The sequence below is a fragment of the Diabrotica undecimpunctata genome, chromosome 9, assembly GCF_040954645.1.
Source record: "Diabrotica undecimpunctata isolate CICGRU chromosome 9, icDiaUnde3, whole genome shotgun sequence".
Classification (NCBI taxonomy): domain Eukaryota; kingdom Metazoa; phylum Arthropoda; class Insecta; order Coleoptera; family Chrysomelidae; genus Diabrotica; species Diabrotica undecimpunctata.
In genome coordinates, this window is record NC_092811.1 from 91,020,991 (window position 1) to 91,035,758 (window position 14,768).

Here is a 14,768-nt window from a genome sequence, read left to right on the forward strand (position 1 = left end):
CCCTCAGGTCCAAAACGACAAATGCCGATATGGATGTCAAGCCCAAGAAACCATCCAACATCTTACTGGGGGCTGCCAGGCATTTGCTGCAACTGACTATAAGGAACGGCATGACTCAGTAGGAAAGATCCTCCATCAAGAGATAGCTTTTAAACTGGGACTTCTACAAACAAACCATCTCCCATATTATCAATACGTTCCTGAGAGTATGCTTGAGAATGACAACTACAAGCTATACTGGGATCGCACTGTGCTCACAGACCAAACTGTAGCACATAACAGACCAGATCTCGTGCTAGTTAATAAACTTACAAGACAAACAACACTAATCGATGTGGCGATACCTAACAACAATAATCTGCGTGTTAAGTACAACGAAAAGATCGCCAAGTACAGAGATCTGGAAATACAAATAAGGAGACAATGGAGAATGGAAAGTACCCAGACGATACCTATTATTCTTTCTACCACTGGAGTCATCCCGAAGAACCCTCTAGAAAACATAAGAAAGCTGGGTCTAAATGAACATCTATATAAGATCATGCAGAAAGCTGTGCTACTTTCGACGTCCAGATGCGTTCGAAAATTTTTGGGAGATACACCGATGTACCAAGTCACCTAGGACTCGATAACATGGAAAGAGTCCCACCAGAGCTCAATCCTTTTGATACCGTAGGTATCTGGGATGAGTGAATTTTCCCCTTAGAGGGAGTGTGAGCCGTATGGCTAAATCTGGATAATAATAATAATAACAGGGCAAGCGTTAGTGTTCTAATATAAATTTTGCTTCGCACGTGACGTCACACAGCGCGAGAGAGATAGAGCTAGCGTGCGCAATAGCATACCTATATTTGTGTATCGTGAAATGGGAGCATACATTAAAAATATTTTTAATGATACCGGGCCGCCCATATTGACAGGGTGAAACAAACTGATCTTTTTTAATAGAAAATCCTCCATATTTTTACTATTTTGGACTCTTTCTGATATTCTCGGTCAGCAAATCGATTACTAGTTCCAGCATGTAAAACAACCAAGCGTTTACCAGTATTTAGCTGGCATCTTCGATTCCTCTATATATTGTCATCTTGACACGTACATTTATATGGTCCTTACAAAAATATACAAGTTTCGTCCAAAAAAAAACGAACTGAAGTGTGGTTGAATTTAAATAATTTTTCATGCAGTGCCTCAAAAAGTATAACTGTGCGGAAACAATATTTGGCTTTTCGCAAAGGGCTCAGCAAAATTGCTGATGTAGTTGTGATAACGGTGGTAAAGGTTCATCGTTTCCTTTCTCCTTGTTAAATAGTTTAGTAAATTGAGAACAAATTGTTGATTTTCTCCAGAAATAATATTTTCAGGCATTTCTATTATTGTACTAAGTTAAAAGTTTGTAAAACTGTCACTGTGGTTTGACATCTACAAAAAAATACTTTATAATTACCTCACGCGTACGTGTAAACAGATCGGACCACAATATTAAACAATATACAATACCGCTATTTAATTTTAACTAAAATTCTTTAATAACAAGCCCTAAATGACGGTTACTAAGAACTTGACTTAACTAAAGACGTCCGTATTGAATATTTTCCATTTACCCGTGAAACTAGATGTAGTTGTCTAGGTGCTGAATTAAAAAACACGTTCCCATTATTTTTTAATGAAGCACCCTGTGTTTTAATATGATTATTATATATTATATATTATATATATTTTATATTATTAATTAAGTTTTTGTAATATAAGGTTTTGTAATGATATAAACAGCAGTTTAAAAGATAATTACGTTTTTTCATTAATTTCGTAGAAACGTTAGCACCATGTAGAATTGTAGAGATTTGAGATTTGACATCAAAAAATCCATTTGTTTAAACAATTTTTAATATAGTCTACTATTGTAAAAAATTATTAACATAGCGAAATTTATAATTTTTTTATAACTACAGGAGTTTTCTTAAAGGCAACATCCTGTATTTTATTATTGAAGAGAAGTATTATTTTAATCTGGTTCGGACATGTTAAAAGAATGCCAGAGTACAGATGGCCTAGAAGATTACTAGAATGGATCCCTTCTGAAAGAAGAAAGAGAGGACGACCACGGAGAAGTTGACGCAACGATATTGATGAAGCAATGGCAGCAAGAGATTTAGAAGAGGCAACTGCATATGACAGAAAAACATGGAAATTTGGGGCGGAGAAGCGGCGACAGCCGTAATCAATCTGTTATTAAAAAAAAATATATTATTTTATAGTACTTTATTAGTTCTTAAGCATTTACTTTACCTAATAGCTTTAATATGTGAGTTATTCGTGATTATCTTAGTGTCAGTAAGCATCCGCATATTAGTACGAGGAAAATTGCTAATACTTTTGAAATAAGTGGTCGTAGTGTAGGAAGAATTAAAAAAAATACGGTGCATCCATATTATGCACAATTGCATCAAGAGATAATAAGGATGAATGTAATAAAGTAATAAAAAAGTAAAATTTTGTCGGTGGGTGCGGTGCAATTTAAAATGATGCATATTTTCTCGTTTTATTTTATGAAGCTACTTTCCACAAGAATGGCACTGTAAACAGACATAATTTCCCATATTACTTAACTTCTAATCCACACCATATTTATAGAAATCTGTATACATTTTCTGGGCAACGAATTACTGGAATTATTGGAAGCAGTATATTGTTACGATAATTATGACTCATAAAAACTGTAAACATACATATTCTTTCTAATTCTATTTTGTTCTAGTAAATTCGCCGCCCTTCTTAAAGAACCGGTTTGTTGTGGGATTCCTTCTATACTAGTCGAGAAGGTCACCGTCCGAATTTCGTAGGGATTCTCGATTAACTGTATTTTATATCTAAAGAGGAATTTTGTTGTAAATAGTTAGTTAGTTTTTAAATATGAAGTCGAGTTTTTAGATCGAGATACAATTGTACGCGGAAATAAATATGAATAGATATTGTGATAAATTGGTGAATATTTTAATAAAGACTTTAATAAATTTGTAAGTGTTATAAATATAACCTTTGATAATAAATAAAGACAATAAATTAGATTGATAAAAATATAACAATATTACATTACGGCGCTCTAGCGAATCAGATTTTTCAATATCAAATCGGTCAAAAATGATAAATCGCACTGTATATAATTTACAAATAAAAATGTGTGACAATCACTGTACGATTTTAATGAGACATTTTTTTCCAGGTCCCCGTTCAACGCCGTTTTTTAACGATAGCTGTAGCGATAACGAGGGAACGACGGATGAGGCTGTACTGCAAAATGCCTCCAATAATCATTTCCTTCGCATTAAGGAGGAGCTGGAGAACGAGACTCCCTTTTTTAAAAACAGTAGTAGCATACCATTGCACGTTTTTACAGGTAAATTAAGGTTTGATAATGAGTATTGTTATTGAAATTTCTCGATAGCTGTTGATCTGTGTTATCTCCGTTTCAGAGTCTTTTTGGGTATTATATGCAAAGTTATCGAGAATAATCCTATTCGAGGTAGGCTTCAATTTTGTATGTTTGTGTTTGGATCTTTTAGATATACACACATGAATCAACTAATTATTTTCCTTTAAATTATTTAAAATAAACATCCTTTACTTTTCGAAGAAAATTATGTAATTCCTATTACTTTTAACCTACTAACATTACTCGTAAGATTTAAAGTGTTTAACACGTTGATCTCTAGCCACTTTTTAGTCCAGTTATCAGTTGTCAAGATGCAAAAAAGTTTGTCAGTCCTACCCTTGGGTTTCCTCTAAAACCCTCCCTTATAACGATATACAATGGCCTGAATCAGGAAAATGTAACACCAGAAATGGAACAATGTATTATTTCGGTAACAACAACTCCAATTATAGGCAGGAAGTTGGCATTATAGTTGATAAGAATTTTTAAAAAGCTGTTTGTAACTTTGTTTCCAACTCTGATCCATTATTGATGCTGTCTCTAAACTTTCACTTCAAACGTAAAATAAATATAGTCCAAGTATATGCACCCACTGCAGACAAGGATGAAGACAACATAGAGAACTTCTATGAACAAATTGGCAATATCTTAAAGCTACTAAAAGACAGAATATAAATATTAAATTGGGATATTTAAACGCCAAAGTGGGTCAAGGAGAAGTGGAGAATTATGTGGGGCGATAGAACTAAAGAAGAGAAATGAACGTGGCGATCGGCTAGTTGATTTCTGTATTAATGAGGAACTCTGAATTGCAAATACCTTGTTCAAACTTCCAAAACGTAGATTATACACATGGAGCTCACCAGCTGAAAATAACAACAAAATAGTCAGAAATCAAATAGATTATATTATTGTCAACAAAAGATGTAGAAATTCTATAATATCATTCAAAACTTATCCAGGAGCGGACATATCCAATCACAATCTAATCACAATCCGGTTGTTTTGTCGATAAGTGAAGAGTGAAACTAAAGAATGTAAAGCACGCTAGCACCAAGAAAATCATGGATACAATGGCTCAAATAAGAGAATACATATGCGGAAGGAATTTAAAATAAAGCAGAACTTAAGGAAAGTCAAAGAAGATAATGCAGAAACTCTAACTATTGACCAAAAATGAGGAAGAATTCAACATGCCCTTATGTCAGTTGGTAAAGAAACCCTCAAACCACTTGGGAAAAAACCAAAACCTTGGATGACAGTAGAAATTGTTGAACTTATGGAAGAACGAACAAAACTTAAAGCAAAAGATCTGAATAAATACAAAGGAATTAAAAAACACATCAGAAAGAAAATTTGAGAGCAAAAGAGAGATGGCTCTCCGATAGATGCAGGGAAATAGGAGATCTGGATAAAAAGTATGGTAGCTTTAATTTACAAAAAATCAAAGAAATGACTGGTTCTAGAAAAATCACAAAAAAAAATATCCTTAAAAATGATAAAGATATATTATTACTATATAAAGGAAAGATGTGTCACTGGACCAATTACATCCAAAAGCTATTTAATGATGAAAAAGAAGAACTATTATTAGCGACCTCGGAGGATACGCGACCACCAATAATATGGGAAGAAGTCGTCTATGTCATCAAAAACACAGAAGAGGATACCGGACCAGATGATGTGCCCATCGAATTATTAAAACTCATTGATGAAGATGTTATTGACTTAATCTAATATATCAGAGTGCTAAAATTCCCAGACAATGGCCGCCCTCGACCTTTGCGGCAATACCCAAAAAATCAAGTGCAATATCCTGCTCAGATCACAGAACAATAGCTTTAATGAGTCACACACTTAAAATATTTTTGAAAATAATACACATCAGAATTGTTCAAACTCTTGAATATGAAATAAGTGACACTTAATTTTGCTTTAGAAATGGTATGGGCACAAGAGATGCTGTGTTCGGCTTTAATGTTGCTGGCCCAGAGATGTATGAATATGAATCAGGACATGTACTTATGTTTTGTAGATTTTGAAAATGCATTTGATAAGGTTTAACATAAAAAGCTTGTAGATATATTAAAAAGTAAGCAAATTGATAGTCGTAAAATAAAAAGTATATCTAATCTATATTGGAATCATCAATCATTATTGGAATCATAGAACATCCGAGATATCAAAATACAGAGAAGAGTCCGCTAGGGTTGCGTGCTGTCACCACTACTCTTCAATGTCTACAGTAAAGACTGATTAAATATTACAAATAAAGACTCTCAGATTCAATAGAAGGTATACCTATCAATGGAGAAGTTTTGCAGTGATAATGACGGATAACAACAATAATTTACAGAACGTAATGCAACGACTTAATTAATGTTGTCATGAATACGGACTAAGGATGAATTTGAAAAAAACTAAATGCATGAGCATGACTAAATCAGCAGATGCAAACATCCAACTAATTGTTTAGGATACTCTAATTGAGAGTGTGGATACCTACAAATACTTAGAAACATCGATAATGTCAAATGTAGACTAAACCAAAGAAATTAAAACACGTATTGAAGTAGCACATGCATTATTTGTTAAACTTAAAAAGTTTCTTTGTTGTCACGATATAAGGTTAGGACTGCGCCTAAGAATGCTTCAGTATTACGTATTGACTACTCTTCTTTATGGCTTGGAAGCATAACCGTTAAAACAAGTGCATCTGAATAAGTTGGCCGCCTTTGAATTTTGGTGTTACAGAAGAATCCTACGAATATCATGGACTCAAAGAATCTCAAACGCAGAAGTTATTAGAAGAATAGGAAATGAAGCTGAAATAATATTGAATTTCAAAAGAAGAAAACTTGAGTACTTAGGCAATGTTATGAGACGGCAAATATACTTATGATTACAGCATATAATGCAAGGCAAAATTCGAGGAAAGCGAAATGTGGGAGGACGACGAATATCGTGGCTTAAAGAAATTGAGTGAATGGTTTGAATGTAGTTGTGCAGAACTATTTAGAGCGGCAGTCAACAGGGCCGCATAGCCATGATGATTTCTAACCTTCGATAGAAGATGGAACTTAAAGAAAAAGAATTAACCCCCACCATAACGGGGGTTTAATTTTTTATTAAGGTCTAAAAAAAACTATTAATCGTGAATTAACTTCTTTGTCATTTTTACAGTTAATTTCAGTTCACTTTCCTCCAACTCAGTTGGCTGGTAACTTTTGTCAGATCCAGATGTGGTCACCATTTCGAGTATGTGTCAATATGTTCCCTGTCAGATAAATCTTAAATTATCGACATTATATCGTTTTAATTTTTTAAGGTTTTTATACCGTTTTGAAAGTGGCTATTTGCAAATGCTTGAGTAAGTAATCATACCTTTTGTTTTTTAGATTAACATTGAAAATTTTATTCTTTTTTGTTGCTTAAATTAACCCTTGAGTAATCGAGTACATTCAAATTACATGAACAGTCGGGTGGGGTCTTTGAGGCCCAGTTTTTATTTTACGTAATACATTAGAAAAGATTAAAATAAAACTATTTGATATATGTACAATCTTTTTTTATTTCATTTTTAATACATCTTAACCATTTTAAACCCAATGATAAAATAAACCGTATCTTTAAAAAAATGCAAAAACAGTTAACTTACTTACTTTACTTTATCGTGTCCGGACATGTTATTCATAAAATTTCAGCCCAGTATCGAGCTACGTCGATTCCATCTTTGTTGGCGAGCCACAAATCTTCGAGGGTACATCGATGAGGACAGTTTCTGCATGTAAGAAGATGTTCCACATTCTGTGTTTCTCCACAGTCACAGTTCACATCATCTTGGTCGATTTTTCCCCATTTTGCCATGTTTGATTTTACTGGAGCGACCCCCGTTCTTATCCGATTCATAGTTTTCCACGTTTTAAAGTCTAGGGACTGGCCGGTCCATTGAACCTGGGGAAGAGGAAAATACTCAGGCGGTTCATCCTGTACTGTTCCAAGGAAGCTTTTCCTAGATTTTAGTCGCTTTCGTGGTGTTCGAGCTTTGTATAGGGCATGCCGCTCGTCCGCGTCCGTTTAATTTTCTCTATGTGCTCTGCAACGCCTCTGCGTGTTGAGGGTTCTACAAAACCCGCTGCTTTATATAGATTTGAGAGTGGCGTTGGTTTCATGCACCCCGTTACTATCCTGCATGTCTCATTTAGCGCAGTATCAACTTGTTTGGTGTGGGCAGATCTTCCCCAAACGGGGCACGCATATTCAGCAGTTGAGAAACACAGTGCCTGTGCCGTTGTTCTTAAAACGCCAGGACGTGCGCCCTATTTACTTCCTGTTAGCTTTCTGAGTATGCTGTTCCTAGTTGTTACTTTCCCTTTCGTTTTTATGCAATGTTGTCTGTAGGTGAGGGACCGGTCCAGAGTTACTCCAAGATATATAGGTTGGTTTGTGTGTTCTAATGTATTACCATTCCACACAATTTGGAGTTTTCGCTTGGCTTCCTTTGCGCGAAGGTGAAAAGCGCAGACTTGGGTTTTAGAGGGATTGGGTCTCAGAGAATTCTGCAGGTAGTACGCTGTCATTGTTTTTAATGTAGTTTCGAGTTTCTTCTCCACTTCTTCAAAACTATTTCCTTGAGCACATATTGCAAGATCGTCAGCATAGAGAAATTGCTTGGTTTCGGTCGGCGTAGGTTGGTCGTTTGTGTATATATTGAAGAGCATTGGTGCTAAAACACTTCCCTGTGGAAGGCCATTTTTTTGAACTCTCCACCTACTTACTTTACCCTCCAGCATAACGAAAGTTGAGTACCTCTACAAATTTTTCATAGTTCTTTACTTTTGGTTCAAGACGTAACATCTCAGAATCTAGCATGTCTGCATACTTTTGCCAGTTTGCCTTTTTGAAGTTAAATCTCCTTCTGAATGGAATAGTTTGTGGTCTGACAATTGGAAAGATATTTATACCAATTGGTCTTTAAAAATGTACTAAACAGTTAACAAAAATGTACTTCACTTACATTTAATGTAAAATAACAAAATTCTAATCCCAATTTCAATTTTATTGCAGTCTGCGCAAATAGGTTTAACATGATTTAAGCATAGCCATTTTTGGCATTTGACTCAAAAATATCGTGTTTTACGATTTAGACAATAGGCGCAACGACCTCGTGTATTTGAACGCGGAGGTGCTAGATATGCATGTACTCCGCTTAATTTTTGAGATATATTTCTGATATCCTTTGATATCCTTTTGTAAATGAGAGTCTCCTGCTGTGTTTAGCATGTTCTCTCTTGTTAAGACTAAGCCAATTGATTTCAGAAACAATCTTCGTTTCGAAATTAGGTCGTTTTCATTTGCATTACATTTATGTATGACATCAAATGTACATCAAATGAACTTTTCAGAGCAGCCGTCTCAAAAGTTCGAATAGCTATGATGATTGCCGACCTCCGCCGCGGAGATGGCACTTGAAGAAGAAGAAGATGACATGAGAGTTTATGTCTGCAATGTTGAGTAAATTATAAAAAATGACCATTGGCTATCTTTGGATGTTTCTGCCTACGTTATAAGCTGCACATTTCTGATCGATCTAGTCATCGCCCGATTTTGTAATGTTATAAAAAGTAATAATATTGGGCTTACAGGCATCTATAGAATCTTCATCAATCGACTCATCATAGTAAAAGATGATAACAGCGTCACGACTTTTATTTCTTTGGGATATACGACACCAAAGTAATGGATTTGAAAAATGCAAACATAGACGAGTACTGTGGTATGTTGGCATCAAGAAGTTCCTTTGGAATCTCCCCTTTAATTTTTTTAAATTGTTACAATTGTAATTTTGTGCTGCTCCAGCATGCGTTTTACAATTTTGTAACTTGGAACGTCAGAAGCATGTTTGAGTCAGGTAAAATATATAATGCCACAAAAGAAATGAAAATAATGCAAATCAGCATCCTTGGAATAAGTGAAATGCGGTGGCCGGGATCAGGAGGATGTGATGTAGATGGATATCAAGTGTACCATGCCGGTCAGGTCTATGCCCCAACATCATCCAGTGATGAAGATAAATTAGAAGCATTTTACAAAGATCTTACTGATGCCCTAGATGTTGTCAAAGTAGCAGAAAATACCATAGTCCTAGGAGATTTTAACGCTAAAGTCGGAAAAGGACGGTGTTTGAACATTGTGGGAGCTTATGGCTTGGGAAACAGAAACGAACGTGGAGATCGACTTGTCCACTTCTGTCAACAACGATTTTATTATATCAAATACTCACTTTAAACTACCACCGAGAAGACTCACTTAACACTTGGAAATCAAATGCAGAATCAGAGGACAAAATTATTAGGAACCAAATCGACTTCATTCTAATAAAAAATCGATTTAGAAACTGCATCAAATCAGTTAAAACTTATCCAGCTGCTGACATTGGGTCTGATCACAATGCCATAGTAGCTGTAACCCAATTAAAATTAAAAAAAGGGGATCAAAAAGAAGTCTAGCAAAAATATTGATACAGCCCAATTACAAGACGAGAAAGTTAAGGAATCAGTTCAAAGACAGCTGAACGAAAATTTAATTTGGGAAAATACTGGTGAAAATGTCGATGAGGGCTTAAAGAAAATCGTAACAACAGTAAAAGAAATCTGTGTGAGAAATTTACAAGGCAGGTTAAAAAAGGTTAAAAAAGCAGGCTTGGATGACAGATGACATATTGGATTTGATGAAACAACGGCGACTAGCGAAAAACAACGAAACACTTTATAACAGCATACAAAAAGAAATTCGACGTAAAATACGAGAAGCATAGAGTCAACATCTAGCCAAACAGTGTCATGACATTGAAGATCTTGAAAATAGATACGATACGCTTAACATAATTTATAAAAAAGTAAAAGAAGCGGCTGGTATCTTCAATAAGAAACAAACTGCATTGCTACAGGATGAACATGGTAAAGTAATATTTGTAGTAGAGGATAAACTTAAAGAATGGGAAAATTACGTTACGAACCTATTCGAAGACGATAGGAGTAGTTCACCTTCCGATATTACTAACTGCGACGGAACCCTAATAACACGCTCTGAGGTTATAAAAGCCATACAACATCAAAACATGGCAGATGGTCCTGATGAAATTCCAACTGAAATATACAAGCTTATAAATGATAGCAATATTTTAGAGGCTATAACTTCGTTTTTCAATACCATTTATACCAGCGGACAACTACCTAATGGTTGGTCTAATTCACTGCTTATAGCTCTACCTAAGAAGACAGCAAAAACCTGTGCTGATTATAGAACCATCAGTTTGTTAAACCACTTATTAAAAATTTTTCTAAAGGTAGGTAATACATGGTCGTATCTACAATAAATGCGAGGAATATCTGGATGACACACAGTTTGGTTTCCTTAACGGGTTTGGAACGAGATAGGCACTGTTTGGAATGAACGTACTTGCTCAAATATGTCGAGATATATCTGTACATATATACTGTTGTTTTGTTAACTTCCAAAAGGCATTTGATCGTGTTAAGCACTCTATATTGGTCGAAGCTCTAAAAGACATTGGCTTGGACGGCAGAGATGTTCGAATAATTGCAAATTTATATTGGAATCAAACAACATCAGTTTTAGTAGATGGTGTGGAATCACAGGCTCTTAATATTAAAAGAGGAGTACGGCAGGGATGCTCTCCTGCTTTTCAACGTTTACTCCGAAAAATTTTTTAGAAAAGCACTTTCTGAAAAACAAGAAGGAATACTTGTGAACGGTGAAGTCATCAATAATTTGCGATATGCGGATGATACAGTACTCCTAGCTTCTAGTCAAGAAGATTTGCAAACACTACTTGATAGTGTCGTTGAGAGTTGTAGGGAGGCAGGTCTGGATCTGAACATAGGGAAAACCAAAATACTCGTAATATAAACATAAAACGTAACTCCTAATATAAAACAACAGCATATAAAACCGTCTATATATGTAAATAATACCAAACTTGAGCAAGTTGATAAAATCGTTTACCTTGGACAGCAATTAAATTGTAACGCAAAAAGTCACGGCGAAATTAGATCTAGGATAGAGCAGGCTAGAGCGGCTTTTAGAAGGATGTCCAAGGTGTTATGTAACAGAGACCTAAAACTGGCATTGAGGATTCACCTACTCCGCTGCTACGTGTTCTCGGTCTTACTTTATGGTGTCGAGTCCTGGACTGTGAATAAAATCGATCTAAATCGCCTTGAGGCTTTCGAAATATGGTGCTATAGAAGAATTTTAAAAGTTTTCTGGGTGGAGAAGATTCGAAACTCCACAATACAAGAACGTCTCAGCAAGACTACTGAGATCATAAAAAGCATCAAGCAGAGAAAGCTGAAGTATTTCGGACATGTAATGAGAGGTCCCAAATATAGGTTGCTACAAAATATCATGCAAGGAAAAATAGCAGGCAAACGCAGTCCAGGACGAAGAAGAACCTCATGGTTGAAGAACTTGCGAGATTGGTATGGTGTTGATACAAGCATGCTATTTAGGGTGGCAGTGAATAAAATTAAGATATCCATTAACATTTGGCGTCCACTAAGAAAAATACTTTTATGTCATATTTTGCTGGCTTATTCGGGATGTATATGCGGAATCCGCAAAGTCCACGGGATGCAAAAAGCATCTCGTCTAAGATCCAGAAACGTAATTAAGTTTACATTTCTGAATAAATTGGTCAAAAACGTTTCTTATCGGTGCAAGTTTGTCTATGGTTCTTCTTTCTTCTCTAGTATTTATGTCATCAAAACGCAAGCAACGTAGCAAGAATACAAATCGCCTACGAGCCATAGTAACTCGAAACACCTTTTCGCGTGTTCCATCAGTAGCCCAAAATTCTTTGAAAATTCGGCGGTTTACTTTGAAAACCTTAGCTAGGTATAATAGACCAATTAACGTCTTTATTACCACAGTATCTGTAGGTAGGGCCTCATTCGGATCTGCATAATTGTTTCTTAGTTTAGAAATAAATATGTTTGTATTTTGTATAATGGTTTCGAGAATATTATCACCAATAAAACATTTCCAACACTCTAAAGGATCAACTGCTTGACGAGCATTTCCTTTTGAATCTGGTAAGTATGAAATTAAATTAGAACTTCTTGTCCGAACATTTTTTGGAGGCGGATGTTTTCTCCAGGATACCCCATCTTTTGCATAATAAAAGAGCCGCCGGATTCCGTATTTGTTTCAAAATATTTTGAAGTTGCAGGTTCCTCCCCCCAATCCTTCCTCCAATTCTGTTTCCATCTCTTCCTCTCATTCTTTTTCTTTATCTGTGTTGTAGTCACTTTCTTCACACCTGTCTGATTCAGTCTCGCTTTCCAAATCAATATTTTATTCTTCTACTTTATCATAGGGCTGTTGTAATCTTTGAGTTTATCTCAGATAAGGATCCATGAAATCTGAAATACCAGCGAAAAAAATTGAAGACCGGAACATTACCATATTTATATATAACCATAGGAGTTACTTACTCTATGTAGGTTATACTTCACAAAAAATAGAAAAATAAATTTACTTGTCGAACTAATAAAAGTTACTCGAATAGTCGGGTAGAGTAGAGTCTGACAGAGCAAAAGTGCAAATAACTAGCGAACTATTCTAATGCAAACCCCGTTGTTCACTGTTGTTCGACATATGGACGGAAAAGTACTGATGAACGCAGCGCACTCCGACATAAAATAAGCAGTGAGGCATTAGAACTAAATTGTCGCTGGTCTCACAGGCCCCACCCGACTACTCAAGGGTTAAAGTGGGATTACTTACTTTCAAGTTTCACTGATGGTAGCCTAATAGGACCAAAAACGTTTTGGAAATTACAATCCTTTTGGATAATTTTAATATTTTAGTAATTTTACAAATACAAAAATTACTAGAAGTTTTTACTGCATATAAGATGATTGATTATTTAGCATAATGTTTACAGATTTTACACTCATGGACAAAAATATCGAATATTTTGGAATTTTCCAATTTTTTTTTGTAGTCACTATTATTTCAAAATAATTTTAGATTACTGATAATACTCATATAGTAGGCTGATGTACTCAACTGGTTTGAAATATTTTGATGTTTATTTTGACATTTATTCAGTGGTTAGTGTCATTCGTACATTTTATCATAAAAATCCTTCCTTGACGGAAATGAAAAATCATACTAATTCGGTTATTTTTAGTTTAATTTATTAAGTTTAATTAAATATTGTTTTAATTTAACTAAGTTTAAAACAAGTATCCCACCAATTCGGTACTGCGATGAAGTCCAAGTAGCACATATTGTAATTTTATACGAGGAAGGATATGCACAAAAAGGTATCGCACGACGTCTCAGCAGAACTGAATCTATAATTTTAAATACTCTAAAAAGGTACCGCGCAACAGGAAATTTTGTACGAAGGCCTGGTCAAGGGCGCCCAAGGTGCACAACCGCAATTGATGACGGTATTTGGTTCTTAATTCTACACGAAATCGTTCATTGACATCGATGCACATCAGAAATGAACTATTAAATGTTAGACAAGTTAATGTTAGCTCACAAACAGTTAGACGAAGATCAAAAAAAGCAAACTTAAAGCCCAGAGGCTCCGCCAAAGTTCCATGTCTTCTCCAAAATCATAAAGCTTGTCGTTTTGAATTTGCAAGAACACATATTTAGTGGAATATCGACAACTGGAAAAACGTTCTTTTCACTAATGTGATGAGACCAGAATCCTATTATGGAAGCCAGGTGGTCGAAACTACGTCTACAGAAGAGTTGGAGAATGATTTGCCAGCTGCAGTCTCGCCCAGACCGTTAGTTTTGAAGTAGATGGCATAATTCTTTGGGAAGGTAATAGTTGGGAGGTACGTACCGTACTTGTGGAAGTAATTGGAAGGATGACTGGTGATTCTTACGTTTAAAACATCCTGTTGAACAACAAGATCATGTTTTGTCATATATTGGTTACATCGGATACGAAATATTCACGTTAATGCACGATAATGCTCGACCACATGCCGCTGCCATAGTGAGTAATTATCTTGATGAGGTCCAAATTCAAATATTGGATTGGCCACCGTCTAGCCCAGATTTAAATCCAATATAGAGCAGCTTCGGCTTGCTGCACAGAATGAATGGAATGCAATTTCCCAAGGATATGTCCAAAATTTACTTGCAAGCACGCTGAGGAAGATGCAAGCAGTAATAAGAGCTAGAGGGGGGAATACTCGTTACTGATCATGCACTTCTTTCAGTTTAAACCACTTGTTTAAGCAATTTAAATTATCATTTAAGTTTAGAGTAAAATAACCTT

The 14,768-nt window shown here is 35.4% G+C and overlaps 1 protein-coding gene across 1 annotated transcript in view; it reads left to right on the forward strand.

Moving 5' to 3' along the window:
• The window catches only part of LOC140451225 (LIM homeobox transcription factor 1-alpha-like), a 39,497-nt gene extending 30,324 nt beyond the window's left edge, over positions 1 to 9,173 (forward strand). Inside the window, exons 4-5 of the mRNA XM_072544959.1 lie at positions 3,224 to 3,397; positions 9,079 to 9,173. Coding sequence (XP_072401060.1) covers positions 3,224 to 3,397; positions 9,079 to 9,173 — 269 coding nt within the window. The remainder of the gene's footprint in view (positions 1 to 3,223; positions 3,398 to 9,078) is intronic.
• Positions 9,174 to 14,768: the final 5,595 nt, after the last annotated feature.